General features: G+C 40.2%; 1 protein-coding gene across 7 annotated transcripts in view; it reads left to right on the top strand.

Moving 5' to 3' along the window:
• The window catches only part of ARMC1 (armadillo repeat containing 1), a 52,408-nt gene that overhangs the window by 13,497 nt on the left and 13,224 nt on the right, over window positions 1-25,687 (top strand). For all 7 annotated transcript variants that reach the window (XM_065585657.1, XM_005288093.5, XM_065585656.1 and 4 more), the window contains one exon: window positions 1,592-1,683. In XM_065585657.1, coding sequence (XP_065441729.1) covers window positions 1,592-1,683 — 92 coding nt within the window. The remainder of the gene's footprint in view (window positions 1-1,591; window positions 1,684-25,687) is intronic.

Here is a 25,687-nt window from a genome sequence, read left to right as displayed (position 1 = left end):
ATTTCCTCCCACCAGCGAGTCTGTATCCTTCATTTCACCCCTCCACCATTATTACAGTTATTTATCATTTGTATTATCATAGCAGCCAGGAGTCCCAGGCATGAACTAGGACCCTATAATACAGAACGCTGTACAAATACAGAACAAAAAGACAATCCCTACCCCAAAGAGCTTGCAATCTAAGTGTATGATAAGGGATAACAGCTGGGTACAGCCAGATTGGGGAATACAACAAAGCAATGAGACAATATTGGTCAGTGTGATAACTGGTGGTCAAAGTTTATGTAGGCCTCTGAGCAAACTGGAGTTTAAAGGAGGGCTTTGAAGGAGAATAATGAGTTAATTTTGCAAATATCTATGGGGAGCTTTTCCAAAGCATGAAGGGCAGCATGGGTCTCCCATTTTCCCTGTCAAACCAGGGTTTCTATGTGCATCCCTTTCCCTGCTTCCTCTCTCCTTCCATATCATGGTCCCCCATTCTGCCCCAATGTGCCCCCCATTCCTAGTTCTCTCTCCATGGTAGGATCTCTGTGTGTCCCCCATTTCCCTATTCACCTGTATGCTAGGGACTCTGGGTGCCACCCTCCCCACATATCAGAGTACCCTAACTTCCCCTCTCACTTCCAGGGATTCTGTGTGCCCCCCCCCATTTCTCCATTCTCCCTCTCCCCCATGCTAGAGTCTGTGCACACACTCACATTCCTCTTCCTCTCCCCACCATTATTATTTGTTTGAGAGATAACTCATTCAGGGCATCAACATGTTAAACTCTATTGGGGGTAGGCAGAAATGAGATGCGGTATTGTTATACCTGAAGGTTTTAATGGCTGCTGTCAACCAATTGATAGATCTATAGACAATTTCAGAGGTGCTTTAAAGCTGTAGCTGTGCTAAACAGATGATCATGTGTTCACCAGTTTCTCTCCCCCTGCCCCCCACCCCATCCCCCCCAAAAACAAACAAACAGGGCTCTGGACACTGATGCCTAGAACGTTCTCTGAAATTTTGGAATTGATTGGATCCGGTGTTCAAAAATACATACGACCAACTACAGATGCCATTGAGTTACGCTTAAGGTTTTCACGAGTTCGGCCAACTGTTTCCGTATTCCATGAAAGAGGAGACCCATGGGAATAATCAGTATAAGAACTCTTAAATGCAAACTTTGAGTGTCTCAGAAAGATTTTCTTTTCTTGGGACCCCGCTTCCAGAATGGGTATTGCATTTGTGAATCTCAGGGTATATTTCAACTATTTCTTTGTATTTATTAACGATGTTCAGACTTTCCCTAATACTCACAAAAGAGGGTGGTAGCGGTGGCAATCTTCTATTCCAGGTACTGTCTGAATATTCTAAAGAGGCATCTTGTGCCTGTAATTGCTGCTGCTTTTTTGCACCTGGCACGATGTGGTAAATGTCTTTGAGGTGGAGCTGGAGCACTGAAATTGCATATTCTAACTATCCAACACCTTTTTCTTTTTTAGAAACTATGAATTGTTAAATAGTTAATTATTTGAGACATCAGAAATAGAAAATAATGATGAAATAACAGAAGCAGCTTCTGATGGCTATTGTCCTTCTTTTCTTTTAGGCTCTCCGGTATTTGGCAGAATGCCGGGCCAACAGAGAAAAGATGAAAAGTGAACTGGGTATGATGCTGAGCTTACAAACTGTAATACAAAGGTAAGTCTGTAGAGGCTGCCAGATCTGAAAACAGACAGGCCATATTCTTTTGTGTAATAACAAGTTAATATCAAATAAAACTCTACTACCTGAATTTATGTAATGAATTTCATGACCGTATAGTATGCATTTGTTCCTCTTTGGATTTTATGGTTTAAAGCTATTACTAGTTTGAATTTTATTCAGTATAGCAGATCAATTAAATGTTAGTACACTACAAGTGCCCAGTTGAAAGGAGTTTGCCTATTGAGGGAGGTTTCAGCTGCTCAGAGTTCTGTTCTATACAGTATAGGTTCTTGTATCGCTTTCATCACTGTAGCATCCAAGTGCCTTCCAGTAGTGAATTAAGTGACTTGACTAACATGTGTCACTTGTGGTTCATTCTTTCCCTCGTAGCCTCCCCAGAGGGAGACTTGTGTGTGCAGTGTCATGTTTTGTTTGAGTGGGTTTTTGTGTACCTGCTGTTATGTTCTTGAGAAATCAAGGTTGAAATGTGCCTTGCACTTGAAGCAGAAGGTGGTGAGATTTGTGATAGTCCTTAATTTCTGTGGGAGTTAGTTCGTGGTCTTGGACCAACCTGTGGGATGGCTGTGTCTCCTGTACCGATTAGCTTTACCCTTATGGCAGAAAGTTCCATTGTGCCTCAGGAGCAGAGTTGTTGACCACTGTATTCATCCTAGAACTTTAGAGAATCTGTTAGATATGCTGGACCCATTGAAAGTTAATTTGTGCTGCAGAATTTGAACAGTCCTTATTTAAAAAGAAAAGAAATCAGAATAACCTTTAAGTTGTACAGGTGTCAAATCTCTCTTTTTTGTGTGTGTGTGGGGGGGCGATTCTTTTATTATTAACAAGAATACTTCTATCTAGTTACTAAATCTCATTGTTGAGATATTTAGTAGTAGTCATCCACCTATTTCAGGAATACATTTGTAATCAGTGTAGTAAGTGAGTGTTCCCTCATTCCCATATACCATTGTTATTTGCCTGGGAAGATATGATGCTGTCTTAATTGTTCAGAATGACATAGTTGAGCAGGACACCTTTCATGTGATACTTTTGTGTCATATCAAAGTTATAAATATTAATATAAATGTTGAAGTTGTCAACAGTGATAATTCAGAAAGAGCTAGTGAAACATTTCCAGAAACTTTTGGAGAAAAATATTTGAGCCAACTGGTTGCATTTGTTTGAGAATATTCTAAATTTAAATTTCACTAAAATGAGCGACTCACAAGGTTGGATAATGGTTAGCTGAAACCACCCAGTTTTTTTCATATAAACCATTGGAAGTCTGTTATTAATACTCAACTGGTAAAATAGTCAAAGGAATTATTTAGGCTTTAAACCAGTCTTGAGCTGTTAGGGATAGGATGAGAGAGACCTTTTTGCAGGGCAGGTTATGTCATATCTGCCTACTGTAGGGTATTTGCACCTTCCTCTGAAGCATCTGGCGCTGACCACCATTGGACACAGGATACCAGACTAGATGAATTACAGGTTTGATCCATTATGACAATTTCCATGTTTTCGTAGTGGTAATGTTCTTGTTTTTTTGGTAGTATCACTGCATGGGGCAGATGCTGTACAAGACTCATACCATTTCCAAAATTGGTTGATCTTCAGCTCTAGAATTATATGAAATAACTGTATGAAGCTCATGGAGAAGGACTTTTCTGTAAAGGATGGAAAAATCATCTAATTAGTTAAGCTTTCAAAGTCCTGTCCTCATGAAGATCAGATTATTCCAGTTATAGTGAGGTATGTTACCTATCCCAAAAGTGAATAAAGGGTGTATTGCTTTTTACGAATTGGACCTTGTGCTGCCAGATTACAGCAAACTAACTTTTTATCAAAGTATAGAACAAACTGTAATATAGAGATTTTCAACGTGTCTCGTCCTGGGTCTGTGCATTGCATAGTACACCAAAGTTGTTGACATTTATTTATAAGGTTTAGGAACTTTGTCTAATGTGACCTCTTGTGGCATTAGTGAAATTATTAAGATCCAATTCCTTGTTGCTATTTAATAATTAGAAGAATTCACCACAAAGGAGTAACTGCAGTTCATATCCATAGGGACAGGAGTTGAGGAGTGTGGGGGAGAAGCATACAAAAAGGAACCAAGCAGGGAAAGAGAATTTTCAGTTTGTCTGGAAAATGTATGCGGGATGCTAAAACAATAAAAGTAAGAGAATGCCTACTGTTGTGTTTGATCTTCTTGTAATCTTAAAAATAAAATTTGGTATCTAAATAGTGGAAAATATGCAGATGTATGTGGAGTAGACTGTGTATCTGTGGATCTACCAATTGAGAAATGTCAACAAACAGAACAAAAAAGGTCATGACTAAAAAAATTAATTTGGGGGGAAAATCTACTTTGAGGGGCAATCACTGATGAATAAGGCTAAGATTTTTTTCATGATTATTTTTAGTAAAAATCACAAACAGGTCATAGGCAATCACAATAAATCTTGGATCCCGTGATTTGTCCGTTACTTTACTACAAATAACCAGCGGCAGGGCTAGGTAGGGGGAGGAATGGAGTTCCATGGGGGGGACTGACAGGCTGAGCCCCCTACCATGGTGGGGGGCACAGCCCTGACTCCAGTGGCTGCAGGTGGGGGGGCGCAGCCACGGGGTGCACACAGCCCCTGCTCCAGAGCTGGCCCAGTTATTGGACAGGGGTGTGCAGCCCCTGCCAAGTCCTGACTGCAGGGGGGCACATGGCAAGAGCTGTGGGGCTGGGACGCACGGCCCCGGCTGCGGCCCCGCCTCACTCGGGACCCCGCGGGGCTGGGATGCCCGGCCCCCGCCAAGCCCAGGACAAGGTGGAGCTGGAGTGCATGGCCCTGGCTGCAGCCCCTGGCAAAAGCCGTGGGTCTGGGGCACACAGCCCCTGCTTCAGCCCCCACCAAGCCCCAGAGGACACGGGGCTGGGGCGCACTGCCCCGGCTGCAGCTCCCCGGAGGAAGCAGTGGAGCTGGGGCTGCAGAGTCCTGGTTCCAGTCAGCCCCAGTTGCAGGGCAGGAGCGCACAGTCCCACTGCCTCCTCCTGAAGCCCTAGAAGTCACAGAGATCCGGTAAAGTCACGGAATCGATGACTGCTGTGACCTCAGTGATTAAATCATAGCCTTACTTATGAATAGCAGAAATTGATTGACAGTCGAGTTGCGGGAGAGGAGGGAAAAACAGTAATAGTGTTATAAATTGTGTGTAACGGAAAATAGGGTTTCCAAGTGTGAGGCAGTTTTCACACAGCAAAGAAAAGAAAGGCAATACACCTCTATCCCGATATAACGCGACCCGATATAACACGGGTTCGCATATAGCGTGGTAACCCTGGGGCTCCGGCAGCGGGGCTCGGGCGGCGCTTTAAAGGGCCTGGGGCTCCGGCTGCTGTGAGGAGCCCCAGGCTCTTTAAATCACCACTGGAGCCCTGCCGCCACTACCCCGATATAACGGGGTTTCACCTATAACACGGTAGGGATTTTTGGCTCCCGAGGACCGCGTTATATCGGGGTAGAGGTGTATTACCACATCAAGACAGTTCTTCATCAAAGCTTTTTAAAAACCAAAATAGTGCTTATGAAAGGTTCTGATTTCACAACCATGGTCACCTGTAGTTCTGTTCTACAAGAGAGTATTTGCAGTGCACATGCTTAAGTATCTTCCTGAATTGGGGCATGAGTCAGTCAAAACTCAAAGATTTTGGAAAAGTATGCCAATTGGAGAGGCATCGAGATGAGAACTAATTGGATAGAATTCAAAATATAACTCTGACACATTCTAATGACAGTGAGAAGTGATTGTTTTTGTTTTTGTTCTTTTTGTTTTTAATAACCACTGTCTTCCTCTACACATTTTTATTGGAGATGGTGTACAGGTGTAGAGTATTTAACACACATTAAATATGATTTTTTTTTTTAAAGGAATGATAGTTCCCTTTAATGTCTCACAAGGCTTGTAAAATTGGATCCCATGAAGTTTGCACAAAACTACAGTTTCCAAAACAAAGGATTAAATGTATGTAGATAACTTTTTGTACTTGTGTTAGGATCTCAAATACCTCTTGTTTAATTTAAATGTAAATAGTTTGTAAAAAGCATGTAAAGAAGCTTATGACTCAGACATGTGATGTTCTTGAGAAGTGTTATTTAAAAGCCGTTTGGAAATAAAAGATATAAGGTTTTAGCTGCCCAAAGCAAAATACAAAATTAGTAAATTTGCAGGTATAATAGTTTGGGAGAGGAGATCAAATAATGACATACGTCTGATTATTTAAAAAAATAAGAAATTGATGATACCACTGAGAAATAGATACATTGAAATAACTGTAGAACAGAATGAAATTGTGCAAAGTTGTTGTAATTGTTTCCTAAATGGTAGATTTCCCTAACTTTAGTATTCAGTGTTTGTATAGTGGAATAGTCTTAAATATGTTTGTACAGCACCCAGCTTAAAATTTAGTTGGGGCCTTTGGTTGCTACTGTAATGCGAGTAATAAAATAAAAGCTATATCTATCCATTAGCTAATGTCAGAAAATTTTCTTTCAAAAAGGAATTAGCTACTAGTATATCTGCCACATTTAGTTAAAGCAGGTGATGGTCATCCATAAAATACCACTGAGTGGGTGGGGAATGTTGTTCACAGGAATTTAGTGTGAGGAGATAAGTAATCAGTGTTTCAAGATTTACAATTTGAAATATAACTAAGGATAAAAACAAAACATGACGTTATTGTGAAATGTGATTGTATAATCAAAACGGTGTATAAAAGTTGTCTAAAGAAATGAAATCTTAAAGCCAGGAAAAATTATCCACTATTAATTTGTCATTAAAATTCAAGGACAGAAAGGGTCAGGTTCAGGATCTTGCAGACAGTTGCAGAAAAGGGGAAGTGAGTCACTGGAAAACTTGCAGATGTTTTTTTTTTCTGGGTAGCCCTGTGGCAAGGCAAGGAAAATGATTTGGATCATTATAGCATTTGGAAATTGTATTATCATGAAAATTGAAATACAGAGCATCTTCAAACAAGGTTGCCTGTCATTGTCTCTCTCTTGTCAGGAATTGAAACTATAGTGTTGACACAAAATGCTGAAGCCAAAGGTTTTTTTTTCTATTGCCTGGAGAAATGTGGAGAAAGATAGTAGATGAAACATTATTTTGTCACCAAACTATGGTAGGCTTAGATGTAGGAAGAAAGGCCTAAAGAGGAAATAGATGGGTTTCTATCTTCTGCAGCTTTTACTTGGTGATATTGAGACTGTAACTCTGGGTATGTTTTCAGTTTCTTGGAAATTCTTTCTAATTTAAGGAAGTTCTCCCATCCTGCTAGCAGCTGAAAATTTTAAAAAGTGAAAGAGATTACCTTGATCCCAGTGGCATAGGTGCTCCTTCATGAATTGGGTCAGAACGCTGCTAGAACTCTACATATTCCTTCCCCTAATCTCAGACCACTTGTTTCTGTGCACTCTCCTGCATCCAAATCTGCCTCTTCTTTCCTGCCCCCTCACTAAAGCTGTCAGATTGACTTGTGAATAGGAATATGCTAAACCAGAATTGGGTACCCCAGATAAGGGTCTTTCCATACTCCTTTTCAAAAATAAGACTTTTGTAGCATGCAATACAATCTTGACAGAATTCATGTCATGTCACAGCAACTGAGAACAATAATGGTGCCATCCCAAATAGTCTGGAAATTCTGCAGGTAGGACTGAATGGAAGTTTTGATATCAGTATCCTTCAGGTTCAGGTATTTGTAGGCAGTGCCCCTTTGGCTTCTCATCACTGACATAAGGTTAGGCCCTCAATGTTGGGAGCCTGAACCTAATTCACTTTTTCATCTAAAAAAAGATTTGTAATTTCTCACCTACTGCCTTTTTACTTTCTCCTTTCCCCTAAATAACTCCCAACCCTCCCCTTTCAGTTTCCCAGTCTACCAGATTGCATCATTGGCAGAGCAAGGGGGCCAGGTTTGTTTTTTGTTTTGTTGTTTATTTAAAAGCAGCCACAAGGCTGCACACTCATTCTGCAGTTATAAATCCAACGGGTCTTGTTGGATGTGATGTTTGTTCAGTGACCTGTGACCAATCTATTACTCTGATCAATACAAAGGTGTAGTCAGACTTCCAGCTCTCTTCTGCTTTCAGATGAATTGACACTCATGTGCATGTGAGTTTTTTAGTTGTCTGAGTGACTACTACTCTGAAATTTGCATCAGAGACATCCAGACCACAGAAACACATTTCCTCATCATCTTCTGTTCCACGATCCCTCCACAACTCAGCAAATTAGTGTGTTCTGCAAACTTCCAAATTATTAATATCAATGATTAAACATTTCTGAGTTCATAGATCATAGATTATCAGAGTTGGAAGGGACCTCAGGAGGTCATCTAGTCCAACCCCCTGTTCAAAGCAGGACCAACTAAATCCCCAAATCGCCCCTGAACTCACAACTCTGGGTTTAGCAGGCCAATGCTCAAACCACTGAGCTATCCCTCTGGTGGTTGGTTATTTATTTGTATTGTAGTAACGCCTAGGAGCCCACTTGTGTAGGTGCAAACATGGAACAAAAAGATGGTCACTTGTCCCAAAGAATTGACAATCTAAATAAGAGTTCATTTCAAGCTAGGGAAGTGCTCATCTGAAGAGAAACAGGAAATCTAACTCCTAGGAACTCTGAGAGGGCAAGAGAAATCTTGATTAGGATTGTACAGTCTACATGTGGATCACAGAAAATGGGTAGAAAATATTTTTGCATGTGTGCACCCATGTGTGCTTGTGAGACATCCAAGTGTGCTTACTGTCATTCTTAGAAGTCTGTTTTATGCTTCACTTCACAAATTACGGGGCCCGTAGAATTCTCTGCTCAGATTTTGAAGGTGTTTTTTTTTTTTAATAATAGGCATTATATCTCAATTGTTAAGGTTATTCCTCTGCTTAAACTGGCTAGTGTACTGATTCACTATTAATATTACATCACAATTAAGGAACTGAAAAGGTGTTTTAGGTTCGCTATTATTTTGTTTTGCACCGTACATAATTGCTAGTCTCTTGCTAGCATAGAAATAATAGTAAATGTTGGGAACTAGAGTCATTCAGTTCTAGAGTCCTATGTCAGCAGAAACCCATAATGTCAACTCAGTGGAATAGTAAAGTTGAGTTTAAAGACATTTTTGGGGTTTATTAGGTTCTTTCAGACTTACCTTGATTTGTTTTATAAAGCTTTCTGGGATATTTCATAAGAAGTTTGTTATAAAATACTGCTTGTTGCAATAGCATATGGGAAATCCAGGTTAAACCTGCATGTTTTCATAGAAAACTTTGAAGAACCATTTTATTTAGAAACACTTCTGTCTACCTGTCCCATATTTTCTACATTCTTCTGTATTAGTAAGATTTGTATGAAAACAATATTTTAGCTCCTCAGTAGTTCTTCTATTCCTGCTGATTGTTCTGTACTGTGGCTTGATTTTCCACTCCCTTATGCTTGTGTAAATCAAGAATATCTTCATTTTAATGGACTTAAATTAGCATAGTGAGATGAGAATCCAGCCCTTGTAGCCCTAATTCTTTGTGGTGATGTTCTTTCCTCAGCAACCAGTTGTGTTATAATTGGAAATCGAGGTCTTTTCAGGTGATGAATAAGCAGCTGGAGCAAACACTTTTAAATGAAAATCTTGTTTCCATTCAGTTTGTTTATTCTTTGTTGTGGTAGTGTCCTCAGCAGGACCAGGGCCCCCTTGTGTAGCACATTATGCATATACATAGGAAGACATGATTCCTGTCCTGGAAAGCTTTACCAATCTCTACCAAGTAGAGAGAGAGAGAGAGAGAGTATGTGTTTAAAATAATAATAATAATTAAAAAGGGGGGGGAATGGAGAATTGTCTCAAAACAAAGTGTTTCAGAGTTTTCCAGGAGGCATCAGCAGCTCTTTAATGTTACATACTGATGCAGTCATTGGCTTCATGGTGTGGGAAACTTAAGGTGTCTACTTAGACTTTATAAAATGTTATTAGTAACTTCTAGAATTAATTAGGATTTATAGCCTACAAGAAAATATACTCATTTTGTGTTCAGAATGAAAGTGACTCTTGATGGACAGTAAAGATTAAAGGTCACAATTATTTCATAATCTTTATGAGCATCATAATGGTACTCTTTCAATATAACTGACCTATTAAAAAAAATACTGATGGGGAATCAATATACCAAATAGCTCTTATTACAGAATGGCAAATTGCTGAGAGTAAAATTCCAATTACTTAGCTAAAAGAGCTTTTCAAAATAGTCTTCCTTTGCCAGGGTGTCAGGTTTAACAAGCTGAACTAAATCCAGGGTATTAATCAGCTCTTCCAATTTATTACTTGCCTAAGACGATTAGGGCAATTAATATGTGTTTAATTACACAGAGTCCCTTGCAGATATGGTGAAATGCATGCACTTTTTTAATTCCTGACTTCTTATTTGATTTTAATTTTGGGTAGTCTTAATTACCTATAGTTTTTGAAAATTTAATTACTCTCTGGAACTGGCAAAGCTTAGATGTATTCTGTTTAGCTTAAAAAAAATCAAAGTAATTCACGTAATATTTGCTGCAACGGATACAGTAAGAGATGCAGAATCGCATCGGTTTTATTTATGTTCATTGTATAATGTCTTCCTCTTGATTTTGTGAGAAGGGGAGAACACAGAGTAAAGTCCAAATACTAGTTGGTGATAAAGCAAAACTGTGCAGTGGTTGTGGGCATATAAATAAATAAATAATTAAATTAATGGAGATATCCTATCTCCTAGAACTGGAAGGGAACTTGAAAGGTTATCGAGTCCAGCCCCCTGCCTTCACTAGCAGGACCAAGTACTGATTTTTGCCCCAGATCCCTAAGTGGCCCCCTCAAGGATTGAACTCACAACCCTGGGTTTAGCAGGCCAATGCTCAAACCACTGAGCTATCCCTCCCCCCCATATACTAACAAACTGTTGCATTTTCTGTGTGGGAGCTTGCATGTTTGTAAATCTCCATCTTCTGTATTCTTGTGAATATAGAAACTGATGAAGCACCTGCTCTCTGAAATGCTTGACGCTGAAGTTTGGTAATTACAACATATCACCTTGTACAAGCATAATGTAGATGTGCAAACCCTATTCCAGGGATTCTCAAACTGGGAGGTTGGGACCCCCCCAGGGAATCATGAGGTTATTACATGGGGGATCACGAGTTGCCAGCCTCACCCTAAACCCCGCTTTGCCTCCAGCATTTATAATGGTGTTAAATATATTAAAAAGTGTTTTTAATTTATAAGGGGCATCTCACTCAGAGGCTTGCTATATGAAAGGGGTCACCAGCACAAAAGTTTGAGAACCACTGCCCTATTCGTATTACTCTGCTTTTCTTGGTCCACACCCTAACCTGTTTGTTTGTCTCATCCACCTATTTGGGACAGAGATGATCATTTTCCACAATGGGAGACCCTGTCTAGTAAGCCTTTAGGTACTATCGCAACATAACTGTTAATAATAGTTGGTCAAAGCAAGGAGCTGGAAAGACACTCTGTATACTTGTTTGATCTTTAATTGGAACCAACTCTAGTAAGTCAAATTTTAGGCCTACTGATTACGGCAGGTATTAGATTAAAAAGAGTGTTTTTCGAGACTTAAAATGTAGCAGTGTTCCAAGCTAGTTGGCTCTCAGGCTGTCTGGGCATCATAGAGGACAGCAAACATGTTAGGCATTTCTGTGATGATCTGTCTCATAAACTGGCTCATTACGAGATTGTACTTGTAGATTGCTTTCAGGGAACAGGTATGTGGTGATGTCTTCCAACCATCATGTTTTAGGTCTTCTGGCATGTCTTTTCCCACCATGCTTTCATTGGGTCAAAGTCAAAGATGATTCTTGCAGGGAAGTTGGTAGACTTTCCGAGCAAATGACCTTACCACATTAGTGAGCCTTGGGCAACTGAGAGCTGGACCTCTTTAGTTAGAAGATGGATTTCTTCATGCGGCTTAAATTTGAACCACGCAATGTTTTAAATCACTCAGAGATGCTTCATCTGAATAATGTCCAACTTCTTTTCAATCTTGACCACCGAAGCCTTTGTATTATTCTCAATTTTGTCCTCTGCTTATAAAAATCTTTAGTTTGCAAAGGCGCTGTTGATGAAATGTCTGTTAATAAGGCTTTTGCAGTGCAGCTTTCAATTCTTTCTCGGTGTTCTCCGTAACAGAGCTGAGGTAGGTGAAATTACCGGCACTCTCAACCGTGTGGTCACATGTTCAAAATTGCTGACCAAAAGAATTGTGGTTTTTCCCTAATTCATTTTCAGGCTGACTTTTGCTCATGGACTTTTCACCTGGTAAAGTGCCACAACCAGCTTGTCCATTGATTCAACAACTAGCACTACATCATTGGCAAAATCAATGAGGGGAAGGCTCTTGTCATCCAGGGGTATGCCTAAAACGCATTTACTTAATGTCTAGTCAAGTAGTCCCAGGATGCTGCTATTACTAGTCTCTGACCATAAGCAGAGTAACCTCATAAGACCTGAATTGAACAACTGTTTTGAAGAGTGAATCAAATACTTTTGTTTTTGTCAGCATTGTAGAGTACATTTTATAGCTGGGCTGGTAAATAATAACAGTTTTGCAAAGCTAAAGTTCAGTTGCAAAATCACATGTTCTCTGTGATCAAAGCCCAGTGAAATATCATGCAATATATGTGACATCAGTTTGTTCAGTATCTCTCATTGGAGACATAGGGAGTGTTTGTGTAATATTTCTTGTCAGTGTGCTATGTCTCTGCATTCAGTGCTCCTGCAGAACATACAAAAAATCACACTCTCTGCCTTAGCACATTTACAATTCAAGCAGACACATGACAGGACTAAAATTATATATGTAAAGCACTGAATAGCCAAGCAGTGAAGATTCCTGTTAGTGCAACAGGTGTTATGTTAATCCTAACAGTTCAGGGTTTGATAGCCAACTCTAGTAGGTTTCATGGGAGGAGTGTGGTTTTTGGGGAGGGATTTGAAAAAGAGAAGGATGGATGCATAAAAGGTAGACTGCAAGAGCAATCACATTAAAATGGTAGACGGTTGAAATTTTAGATCTTCATTTAATATCTTCATAAAGATTAAAATAGGTTTATTTGTATTTGCAAGGATTATTATAACAGATCTGAGTTGCCTTCATTATTGTCCATATCTTGAATTATGCATCTCAAAATAAATGAAAAATTTGCAAGATTTGAAACTGAGAGGTGATCACTGGGCAAAATCTGAAAATGGAACAGTTTGTGACGATCCCATGCCTATGGTCAAAACAGCTGTTGCTCAACCATTTTATCAAGCTGTATGATGCTAAATGAATAAAGACTTTTTCTGTGATGGTTGCTGAAGAAAGTGGACATTATTCTTGTATTCACTTATTGGCAGAGAAAGGTTCATATTGTTTAGTTTGAGCTCTGTGCCTTCATATTTAAATGTAAAGAGGACTATAGAATTGCAAAATGGACTAGCAGCTTAAACATAATCCTTGGTCACAATCAAGGAATTTTGTGAAGTGGTTAAATATAATCTCAAAATCGAAAAGTGAGATTTTAAATTTATTGCGAGAGAGTACTAAATCTGAACTGGTATAATAGAAATAAACTTGTGGATGATTTCAATCTGCTGTTTTAGAAACTCGACTGACAAGGGCCAACCAGTAGCATTAATTTAGGGGATCTCCATATAATTTGGAATTTTCAGTGTGTTCTTCAGCATTTAATCTTTCATTTTACATCACAACAAGTGTCTACCCCTTCTATCTGTGAAGTTTTCTTTCTACATATAATCAATGCTATACTGTTTTCCCTAATCTTCAGGGACAGACTGAAGAAATAGTTTTGATGTATATGAACAATCCATTCATCTCTTTAATGTAAAAGCTGATACCGAACAATTTAAATAACTCTTTTAATTGCTGATCATATAAGAAACATCTTGCTAATATGCTGAATTTAATGTGTCAAGATTCACTTTAAAAGGCATTCCAGGGAAAAGACTTATTTGCATCTCTAAAACCTGCATCCGTTCTGTCTGTCTCTGTGGGGAGAAGGAAGGTTGTGCACTCAACATTGGAATGTGGAAGAGAAGGGGAGACTCATGTAGATTGGCAGAGAGGAAGGTTTAATGACAGGAACACAGAGTGTCTTTAACACTAATTAAACCTTGCAGTCAGCCAATGTCAAATACATTATAGAAGTACAGTGTCTTTCCTTGGTAGCTGTTCAATTTACAAGACAAAATGCTGAGGCAGGTTCTTCGGCAGTATTGCCAACACAAAAAATCAGGAGTCAGGCTCACCGAAAATCATGAGATTATGTAAAGATAATAGATTTGGTGTTCTTTTTATTTGCCTTCAGCTTTTTGAGCCTTTAGGGTGAAATAGGGTCACATTTTGAAGCTTTCTTCACAACCACAAGGGCTAGAAACTTATTTTTTCTTTAAGAATGAAGGCTGAAAACATCACATATCCACTTGACTCCAGGAGCTGGGGCTTTAAGAAAAACAATGATTATAATAAAAAACAACAAGGAGTCCTTGTGGCACCTTAGAGACTAACAAATTTATTTGGACATAAGCTTTCGTGGGCTAAAATCCACTTCATCAGATGCATGGAGTGAAAAATACAGTAAGCAGAAAAAAATATATAATATATATGTGCCAGCAATCCCCTTCTGCCATATACATTGGCCAAACCAGACAGTCTCTACGCAAAAGAATAAATGGACACAAATCGGACATCAAGAATTTTAACATTCAAAAACCAGTAGGAGAACACTTCAGTCTCCCTGGACAATCAATAACAGACTTAAAAGTGGCAATTCTTCAACAACAAAATTTCAAAAACAGACTCCAATGAGAAACTGCAAAAATGGAATTAATTTGCAAACTGGCCACCATCAAATTAGGCCTGAATAAAGACTCGGAGTGGATAGGTCACTACAAAAAGTTAATTTTCCCTCTGCTGATACTCACACCTTGTTGATAACTGTTGGAAATGGGCCACCTTGATTGCATTGGCCTCGTTAGCACTACAAAAGTAATTTTCCCTCCCTTGGTATTCACCCCTTGTAGTCAACTGTTGAGAATAGACCACTTCCACCTTAATTGAATTGGCTTGTTAGCACTAACTCCCCACTTGGTAAGGCAACTCCAGTCTTTTCATGTGCTATAGTATATATTCTGCTTGCTGTATTTTTCACTCCATGCATCTGATGAAGTGGGTTTTAGCCCACGAAAGCTAATGCCCAAATAAATTTGTTAGTCTCTAAGGTGCCACGAGGACTCCTAGTTGTTTTTGCTGATACTGACTAACACGGCTACCACTGTGAAATAATTATCATGAGACTCATGACAAAATCATGAGTTGGCAACACTGCTTCTGTGATATGCTGACTTACAGAACAAAAATTGCCAAGATACTTTTTTAAAAAGGGGCAGCTGATTTTTTTTAGTGAATTTAGTACCCAGGAAAGGTGCCAGATTGATAGTGTTGGAGACCAAAGTCACTTATCTGTGAAAAAGGAACAACGCAGGCAGTTGGCAGTACAAGTTTCCCCACCCTTCCTTGCAAGTATTGTGCCTCCAACCCTAGCTTGTGGGGAGTATCTCCACACGTGATGCCAGTCTCCATGCCCCATTAATCCTTGGCCCCTTTTGTTGAGATGGCCAACAAAAGTGCCAGTTGTCATGTTGGTTTTTATGAAGCAGATGCGGGTCTACTAGGAAGTGGACTGAGATCACTAATTTATTGTACACAACCCAGCAAATGATAGAAATGTTGTGTAAGGGCTTGTGTACATGGGGAAACAGACCAGAATAGCTATTGTGGTATTCTCGAATAGCTCCCCATGTGGACACTCAAATTATTCCAGAATAAAGTGATTTTTAATGTTGGAATAGAGAGTTTATAGTGAAATAATTATTCCTGAAAGAACACACTTTTATTCCTCAATAATGTGTACACACATTGAAGTATTCTGCAATAGTTATTCCAATCCATTTCCCCATGTAGAGAAGCCCGAAGTAACAACTTTGGACAAATTACAATGGTGACCTATTTTCATGCATTAGGGCCAAAAGGGAACATTGTGATCTTCTAGTCTAACCTCCTGCAGAGCACAGACCGTGGAACTTCCTGAAAATAATTTCTAGAGCATGGCTTTTAGAAAAACAGCCAATCTGAATTTTAAAATTGCCAGTGACACCGATTCCTCCATAACTGTCAGTAAATTGTTCCATTACCGTTCAATCCTCTGAGAATCATCCAGTCCACTGAGGGGTATAGAAGGTTTTTGAAGTTTTTATATCACCGGTTCTCAACCTGCAGGCCGCATGCGGCCCAATTACCTCACAGCTGTGGCCCAGCTGCGTGCTTAAAAAAATCAAAAATTTGCCTCTTTGGTCTGGCAGGGAGCGGGGCTGGCTTAGGGGGAGACAACATCTTGCAGCCTGCACCAGCGCTCCTGCCATCAGAGGGCTGGTGAGTGCCATAGGGAGGACAGGGAGTGGGAGAGTGGGTCTGTGGGAAGGTTTTGGGGGCGCTGGCAGCTAAGGGTTTTCCAGGGTGTAACAGCACCCCCAGATTTTAGGTGAGGCTCTGCTCCTGGCCCCCCTTCTCGGATCCAGGCTGCTGGCCTGTGCTGGGTGCTCCGCTCTTGGCCCGGTGCCAGGGGTCCTGGCTGCCCCTCTGTGCACCGCAGCACTTGAGTCCCGGCTGCCCACCCCTGCATGGCAGGGGGCCATGCTGCCCAGCACCGCACAGCGGATTCCGGCCACTGGCTGGTGCTGCGCGCCGGGGTTCGGGGTCTGGCCACCTGGCCCGTGCCCAGGGCTCCGTTCATGGCCCCACTCTGGGCGGGGGTGCTAGGCATAGGGGACTGTGGGCGGTTTTGGGTGGGGGAGGAGGGCGCTGTGGTTCTCAACCTGCAGCCCACGTAACACATTGTGGACCACATATGCGGCCCACAATGATAAACAGGCTGAGAACCGCTGCTCTAGATCCATTCCCTTAGTCTTTTTGGCCAACTGTGAAGCTGGTAATGTGAGGTTTATCATAAAAGTACACATTGTGGTATCAATGTGGAAGTAGTTCTAGGAGCACTGAAACAGGAAATAATATTATTACCTAAACAATCTTCATTTTCAAGTACATTCTGTATATTGCATATCGGGGGGAGGGATAGCTCAGTGGTTTGAGCATTGGCCTGCTAAACCCAGGGTTGTGAGCTCAATCCTTGAAGGGGCCACTTAGGGATCTGGGGCAAAAATTAGTACTTGGTCCTGCTTAGTGAAGGCAGGGGGCTGGACTTGATGACCTTTCAGGGTCCCCTCTAGTTCTATGAGATGTGTGTGTGTGTGTGTGTGTGTGTGTATATATATATATATATATATATATATATATATTTTTTTTTTAAATGTTAATCATCTACCCATTTGAAAGTTTTCTAGATTGTAAAACTATTTGTCTCTCTTGCCTTACCACAAGTTTCTTCTTCTGGTAATTTTAAATTCTATGAGAGCAAGACTTTATTTTGTGGGAACTGAGCTCCAATTCAATGTTCCAGGAGCATGAAAACTTAAATGCGGAATCTGTTTCTGCATTTAACTCTTTCCAGAGTTTTCTACATTGAAAGTCTTTTTGAATAAATCCTAGCTACAGTATTTAGCCTAATAACTCCCAACATAAGCAAAAGTTACAACATACATGTGTGAAATGAAGTAATTAAAATTCAGTGTTGTTGTTTTTTTTTAAAGATATTTCTGCAAATAACAAGCCCTTTCTTTTCAGTGACAGCTAGCCAAGTGGACACTTTCATCATGAACGAATAGAAATAGACCATGATGCTGATGCTTGGTAGTAGTACCACAACTTGATCCTTCAGGATTCTGAAAGCCCACAGCTTCTTGCTATTATGACTGCATGCTGGTATCAGGCTTTTTCTGTTCATTCATGTTATGACTGGGGTTAAGTTAATCCTTAAACTTTAGGGAAACTCTTCTTGTAAACTTTCCAAGGCATGGTTTTGCTTTGTATTGGTTGGTTTCAGAAAAGTAAAACCAGCTGAAATTTACCATTTAAAACCAAGATTAAGTAATCCCATAAATATTTTCCTGGAAATATACTTATTTTTTTAATTAAACGTTACCCAGAAGTAGAGTTCTCCCTCAATGCTATCAGCACTACTGTTAATCTTGCTCTTTCAGGATAATCACTGAGGAAGGACAGAAATGACTTTGTATATGTCATTAATGTCATAAAGTGGGGAGGGCTAGGTAGAGGAGGTGCTCCTCATGTTACCATTGAATCATTATAGCAGAAGTACCATGAAAATGATTCTTGCATAAACATATATTACATTAAGTGATTGCTGTTCACTACTGGGACAAGCTGTTTGAACTAAATACTGTGAAACTCAGCATGAAGTTCTATTAAAGAGACAAGGTAGGTGAGGTAATATGTTTTGAAAGCTTGTCTCTCTCACCAACATAAATTGGTCCAATAAAAGATATTACCTCACCCACCTTGTCCCTCCAATATTCTGGGACTGACATGGCTACAACAACACTGAAGTTCTATGTCTGTTAGGCCCAATTTTATCTAGCAAATGCTAAAAGCCTGAAATTTCATTGAGTAATAGGGCCTGATTTTGTTGGAATTTGTCTATATGGTAGATACCAAGCCGTGGAAGTTTAAATACTGACCTTCCTTTTAGTGTGTGTATATAGCAAGAGTTAAATAAAATTGGACAAATAGCTAGGATAAGCATATGGCATCTGTTTAAATCTATTATTACACTATGGTTTAAAGTTTGTGTTCTTTTCGGGTGATAAAAGGATAATAGGCTGAACTAGAGAACACTCTTGATGCCTAGTTAGTGTTGTGTATTTTTATTAAATAGTAACATAATTACATTGCAATAACAAGCGATTAATGGTTTTGCACTATTAACGCTATACAAGAAGGGGAATTAATAATTTATTGCTTTCAAGAGCATTTGTAAGAATATAGATATAGCATACAAAAAACCTACATTTGGTTCTTTGAGTGTACAGGTTCATCTCACAATTTAATACTCATGTCATAATAGAATGGGAACAGATGATCAATGAAACTGCAGAAATTTAGAGTGATTATGTAAATGTCATAAAATGTTTCTTGAGCACACTGTCTTTGTCTTGGACAAAACGGACAGTTTAAATGCAGTTTAAAATGCTCTTATTGAAACTTTCCCTAGTTAGGATATCATAGGTAATTTGTAAAGTTAGTATTGTAAAGAGATAACAGGTCTGCTGCTTCTAATTCATCTTGCAGTTCTGTCATGCCTTTCCTTCGTGACCAGTAAAATTTTCTCTTTTTTAATACCCTGTAGCCTCGGGGAAGGCACGTTAATCCTAGCTTTTCTACTGACTGCTTTTAATATTTCTGTATACTTTGCAACCCTTCCTAGCCAAGACTTCATGCCTCTACCTTAGGGGAGGTATAACTACCAGTCACGCATACAGCTAATGTAACTGAGAGGTTTGGCAAGGTTATGTCAGGCAGAGCTAGGATAGAACTCAGATCTCTACTGTGACAGACCCAAGTCTCATCCATGTTGCCATGCTTCCTGTTAGGAGAAATAAGCTAAATTAGGCTAGGTTCCTCTAGGAAATAACATAGTGTGGCTCTCTTCCCTCTCTAATAGCCCACAAAATTAGAGATGTTTGAGTCTGGTTACTGCCTCCATGCTAGTGAAAATGGTCCTTTTGCTGAAGTGATAGTACATGTTTTAGTTCTAGAGATCCCAGGTTCAGCAGCTGACTCGGGGGTATCATTACACTTGTCTGTGTTTAAACCACTGGCCCATACTCCGTCCCCAGAGTCAGGAGTAGAAACCTGGAATACTGGTAGCCAACATTCTAGTGCTAGTTCACAAATAGTTGTCATCTTCTTTAGGATGCTCCTCATACATCCCAACAGCATGCTTCCATTACTTATGCCTGTAACTGAAGTGAAGAGCTCTGAGTTGTGCATCTGAAGGTTGTAGGTTCAAATTTGGATGATGACTCGTGAGGAAAAATATATACACCTCTACCTCAATATAACGCTGTCCTCGGGAGCCAAAAAAATCTTACCGCGTTATAGGTGAAACCGTGTTATATTGAACTTTCTTTGATCCACCAGAGTGCGCAGCCCCTCCCCTCCCCCCGGAGCACTGCTTTACCGTGTTATATCCGAATTCGTGTTATATCGGGTCGTGTTATATCGAGGTAGTGGTGTAGTTTTTGAAATGATTTTGCATTGCAAAACATATTTGAATGTTGAGTTAATATTTGTTTTTAGTGTATTTTGGTTAATGAGTGCAGTGCTTTTAAGAACAGGGTCGGGGAGCATGTATAAGGGTATGTTTGAAGAAGACTGAAAGCAGTGTATGGGAGATGGTGGTGGTGTGTGCAGACCCTGCCTGGGTAAGCTCTGGAAAGGTCAGATCTTGATTTAATAAATATTCTTTCCAGAAAACTTCACTCCTGAAGGTGTAATAGTAGCACTTATTAGGGCACTGGATGCCTCTGGGCATTGCTAATGAGCTTCATAGACTTTTGCCTGTAGGTCACCAATATGAATCCAGACACTGGAATTAATATTATCAATACAGGATATCATCAAAAACTAGTTGAACCATAAATTACTTTATTAAATCCAAAGGTCAAATGATATCTATACAATTGCTCTAAACATGTCTAAAAATCCTACATAATAAGCAATGCCTACCTCCATACAGTAACAATCATTCATAAGCATTTGATCAAGATGCTCACGAAAGGGCTAGACCTGGGTGCTTAAACCCTTCAAGAGTTCACTCTTTAACAAACAAGTGATGTCATTGCCAATTGCTGACCTTAGCTATGAAACAGATTTGGGCACTCTGGGGTTGGACTCTTTTCTTAGGCCTGGACTAGATAAGAATTATAACTGGGTTGCTTTCTTCAAGATAACATCGGTATGTTAAAGGACACTATCAGTGCATTACTGAACACCTTTAATGAGTTCATGACCATCTTCTGTAATTTAGAGTGTTTTTTTCAAGGACTTTTCCTCCTATCTTATCAGTTACCTTTTAATTTCCGCATTCTTCCCAAAACTTGTCTTGCTAGATGCCATATGCCTTCTAGCCTTTTAAACCCATTATTTTCAAGGCCTTGTTACAGTCTTTCCCCCTTCTCCCCCCACCCCACCCTTCCGTTTTCAAAGCATTTCCATGGTTGCTAAAAACTCCTTTGTTTTAGTTAAACTACAAAATATATATTTTCCTTCCTTCCTTCCGTACACCAGCCCAATGCAGTTAGGGATTAAAAGTTCTTTTCTAATGGATGCTTGGTAGCCCTCTTTATGAGATGAGTTTGTGTCTCAAGTTCCAGCTCCCATATGGTCATAAAGTAACTACCACACTTTGCATTGATTGGCAGACTCAGCAGAGAGGCCAAGAACTTCATGGGCCATGGAATAAGTCCACCTGTTACTTCTAAAGACAATTCCTCCAGTTAAAGATTGAGGTATGCTGGCTGGGCAGTGTGTTGCTCTGCTTCTGCCCAATAGATAAGCAGAGGGCTTTTTTCAGTAGGGCTGTATGGGTACTCATACTGTTAAAGCTGGAGGTTTTGGTTGTATGCAAATATCTCATTTTGTTCAAGGTATCTAATGAGCATATGGAGCTGAACAAACCTAGGCAGCTGTGCAGTTACTGACAGACTGATGAAGGTGAAGAGGAAAACAAATGCTCCTCTCTTGCTGAAGCAATGCAATCTGGGCCCTCCAGATCTCTCTGCCTAATGTGTCAAACCTCTCTAGATCATCTTCTGGTAGTCATGTCTTTGGGAGAGGCTGGAGCTTTTACATCAGCAACAGCATGTTCAAAAGGCCAATGGTCAATCTAGCAGGTAATGTGAGATACAAAGGGGGTCTGGTTACCATATGGGATATTGTCTTCCCTTTCCATCCTTTAATTCAGACCTCTCTTCTTCCCAGTATTATGTGGGGGGATCCTTTATCCACTGTGGTGAAAATCCAAAGAGCCAGATGGCAAATAAGCTATTGAAAAATCCCCCTCTGACATGCTAGTTAATTTCAAGTTAGTTAATTCTCTAAATTTCCTAGTGATCCATATCTTCTAAGAAGTTACTTACCTTTTGAGGAACTGGGTTCAAAAGGGTACCAGAGCATTAGATTCAACTGTCAGCTACTCCAGACTTGTCTCCAGGCCCTGGCTGGATTTGAATGACCAGTTTCTCAAATAACTGTCTCCATGCAGTGGTTCCAGACAAATCACAATTTTATTTTCTTGGCGAGCCTACTGATTCTGTGCAGGAATAATATGGAGTGTCTCCTATAGGGAATCTCAAACACTAGTAACTTTTGAGTTATGTAATTGCTCTCCAACAAGTGGTCCAGAAATAAATAACTTCTTTGCAGCCTAGCATACCTATTCCACTTGCTAATTCTCTATACAGGCTTCCTCATGGCAATGAACAATTATTTACCCACTGAAATCTTAGTCTTAGGACAAGAATTGAGTAAGATTTTTTTATTTTAATTTTCCCATCGTAACTTACGCCTTTTAATTTACTCCCTCTACACTTCTTAGATTTAATTGACCATGTTGCTGAGATCAACCCTCTTGAAAAGCTGCTCTTTACATTCCCGAGAGGCTCTTTCCCTTTGTAGAGTATCCTGATGGCTTGCAGGATGGCATCCATGTATCCACCTGATTTATTGCTGGGCACATGATAGCCCACCATCATGACTGAAGTCATAACTGGATCATTGATGAGTTGTGCTAAATTTGACATCATGGCCCTCCCATATAGTGGCAGCCAGTTGTTCAGGGAACCTTTAGACTAGGATCTGAAGAAAATAAAAAGGTGAATAATATGCCTATCACATAGGAAAAGTTGGAAGCTTTCATTTCCAGTTCTTATTTTCATGCCCAGCCAGACTTCAGGTATACCTCCTCTTTTGATATACCAGAAAGAATAAGAAGCTCCTATTCCTATCAGGTCTGAAATACTGCTTGTGGTGGCACTGTCCATCTCCAGTCCTATAAAAAGTCATAAGAACATAAAAACAGCCATACTGGGTCAGCCAAAGGTCCATCTAGCCCAGTATCCTGTCTTCCGACAATGGCCAATGGCAGGTGCCCCAGAGGGAATGAGCAGAACAGGTAATCATCAAGTGATCCATCCCCTGTCGCTTATTTTCAGCTTCTGGCAAACAGAGGCTAGGGACACCATTCCTGCCCATCCTGTCTAATAGCCATTGATGGACATATCTTCCATGAATGTATTTATTTCTTTTTTGAACCCTATTTTAGTCTTGGCCTTCACAACATCCTTTTAACTATTTTAGTATCCTGAGGACACTTCAAATTGAAGACATGCTTCTTTGCTTTCAACACTAGTGGAGGGTCATTTCTTAAGACAGAAGAGTTGGATCAGTTGTCAAAAGCAGTTACTTCCTGCATCTTTCCCTGCTGTCCTGCTTCCTTGTCTCCTGGAGAAGAAATCCAATATAAAGAGATTATTCAGTACCTGTTCAGCAATAGAGGCAATGATGAGCAACTCTTAGAATCCTGATCAATTTTGTTGATTGAAAAGAGATCTCAAAATGATTGTCCTATCTTAGAGTTCCATTTGGACCCCAGATGGAGTCCACCAATTCAGTGTCCTTAGCAATTATACCAAATAATATTTTAGCCTCCAAAATGCTTGCTTCCTTTTTACATAATCCCCAAGCAGAAGTAATACCTATGGTTTTGTCTTGCAAATCGTCTTCAGTATTGTGCTCTTGCCTTTTGGATTGTCATCTGTGCTGTAAGTTTTCACCAAGCTAATGTTAGTGACAGATCCATTTCTGGAAACAAGGGTTGGCAACTTTTCCCTATTTAGCTGATTGCCATCAACATGCCCTGGAGTATTCAATCTTGTGCACCTTAGTGCTGATCAAAACGATCCTATTGACTGAAACTATCTTGAACATAAGAATAGTGAAGTTTACGAGAAATTGGCCATCTGAAAATGAATAGATTGAGGGACTGTTGGGTATACTTGATATAAGCATATATTTAAAGTGTATATAGAAAGATTTGTTATCCTATTATTTTAATAAAACAATTATAACCCTTATTTGAAGTGTTGTTTTATACATTTATATACATATATTTAACTGGAGAGTGCCTCTGTCAAGCATATTTATACAGTAGAACCTCAGAGTTATGAGCACTAGAGTTACGACACCTCAATTGGAACCAGAAGTACACAATCAGGCAGCTGCAGAGACACCCCCCTCCCGCCCCCCCCAAAAGCAAATACAGTACTGTGTTAAATGTAAACTATTAAAAAAATAAAGGGAAAGCAGCATTCTTCTTCTGCATAGTAAAGTTTCAAAGCTGTATTATGTCAATATTCAGTTGTAAACTTTTGAAAGAACCCTAACTTTTTTTCAGAATTATGAACATTTCATATTTATGAACAACCTCCATTCCTGAAGTCTCTAATTACTGTATTTCAATATAAAAATACGCATTGTGGTCCTCTGGAAATGCTGACTTCTACCAAAACATACACTTTCCCAAACGTTGTTTGGAAAGACTCGTGAGGTTCATTGTAAGAATGGGTTTCTCCAAATGTATTGAGAGAACTCTTTACTGAGTCCTTTCATATTATATATTTCTTTACTGATTTCAGTTGAAGTATTCAATGATAAAAGGGCAGGTTAAATGTGAAGTTTTTATATCAACACTTCAGACTTTTCAGTAAGATTCCTCAGACCATATGTAACATGGATTGTAAATCGACCTGTGCAAAAACCACACTTGTTAGCTCTCATTTTAGGGTTAAGACAGTAATTCAGTCGGTTCAGTACTATGAACGTAAACAGCTTCCCTGGGACTGATAACAGGTGCTGTTTTCCATGAATATATAACGCATGGAATAGCAAAGGAGGGGTTACATTAAATGAAACTTATCTTTAAAATGTTAGGATACAGTTCTCCAGACACTTTCCATTTGGAATAGCTTTGATTACCATAAGTTATCCCATTGACAACAGTGTTTGTAGGATCAGTTACTTGCTCTGTATATCAAATTTACTCACTGTTTTTGACCTCTTAAATATTTGTGTGTGTCATGGGGTAGATACACCCCAATACTAGGTGTCAGGTTGCGTACGACAAATAATGGGTTACAGCTCAAGTGGCTAGAGTAGATACTGCTGTCCTAGCCTATAAAGCAGGGCAGCGTGGACTCGTGGGCAGAGCCCTTGGGGCTGCCCTGGCCCGCAGGGCTGTGTGGCTTCGCAGCTGGAGCCCTTGAGTAGTGCCTGCACCCTGAGGTAGGTATGGGGCAGGGTAGGGGGACCCTGGCCCACCCTTCTCCACCAGGTCCTGACCCAGGGCCCTGTGAAACCAGGAGTCTGCAGTTCAGCTCAGTTTCCTATTTTAACAGTTGTGTTCCCATAGTTGCTTCCTACTCTGGGGGTGTCAGCCTTCCGATTCACTCTCATCCTCTAGGGTCTAGTGGTTCCGCTGTTGATCCCAGCAGCTTGGCCTCCATGATCTGTAGCCACTGCAACTCCCTGGCAGGAGCCTGCAGTGTGCGTCCACTCTCCTCAGCCAGCCTAGACTGAGCTAGACCGCTCCCTTTTATATCCTGTCTCCTGATTGAGCATGCCCAGCAGAGGTAAGTGGACGTGGCCTCTTCGGCCCACAGTGTGCGGTTAACCCGAGCAGGGTCAGTGCGGGGTAGGTATACCCTGCCACACACCCTATCCCTCAAGCAAGGACCCAGCAAGGGTCCTTCTCCTTCATCCTCCCCTCCCATTCAGGAAAAGCAGTCTGCATTTGCATGAGCTGTACCTATGTGGTGTAGTACACTGAACTTGTAGTGCAGGAGGGAGAGGTTGATCACCACATA

This window comes from Chrysemys picta, chromosome 2 (assembly GCF_011386835.1).
Source record: "Chrysemys picta bellii isolate R12L10 chromosome 2, ASM1138683v2, whole genome shotgun sequence".
In the NCBI taxonomy this organism is placed as follows: domain Eukaryota; kingdom Metazoa; phylum Chordata; order Testudines; family Emydidae; genus Chrysemys; species Chrysemys picta.
This window is presented reverse-complemented; position numbering and strand designations above follow the sequence as displayed.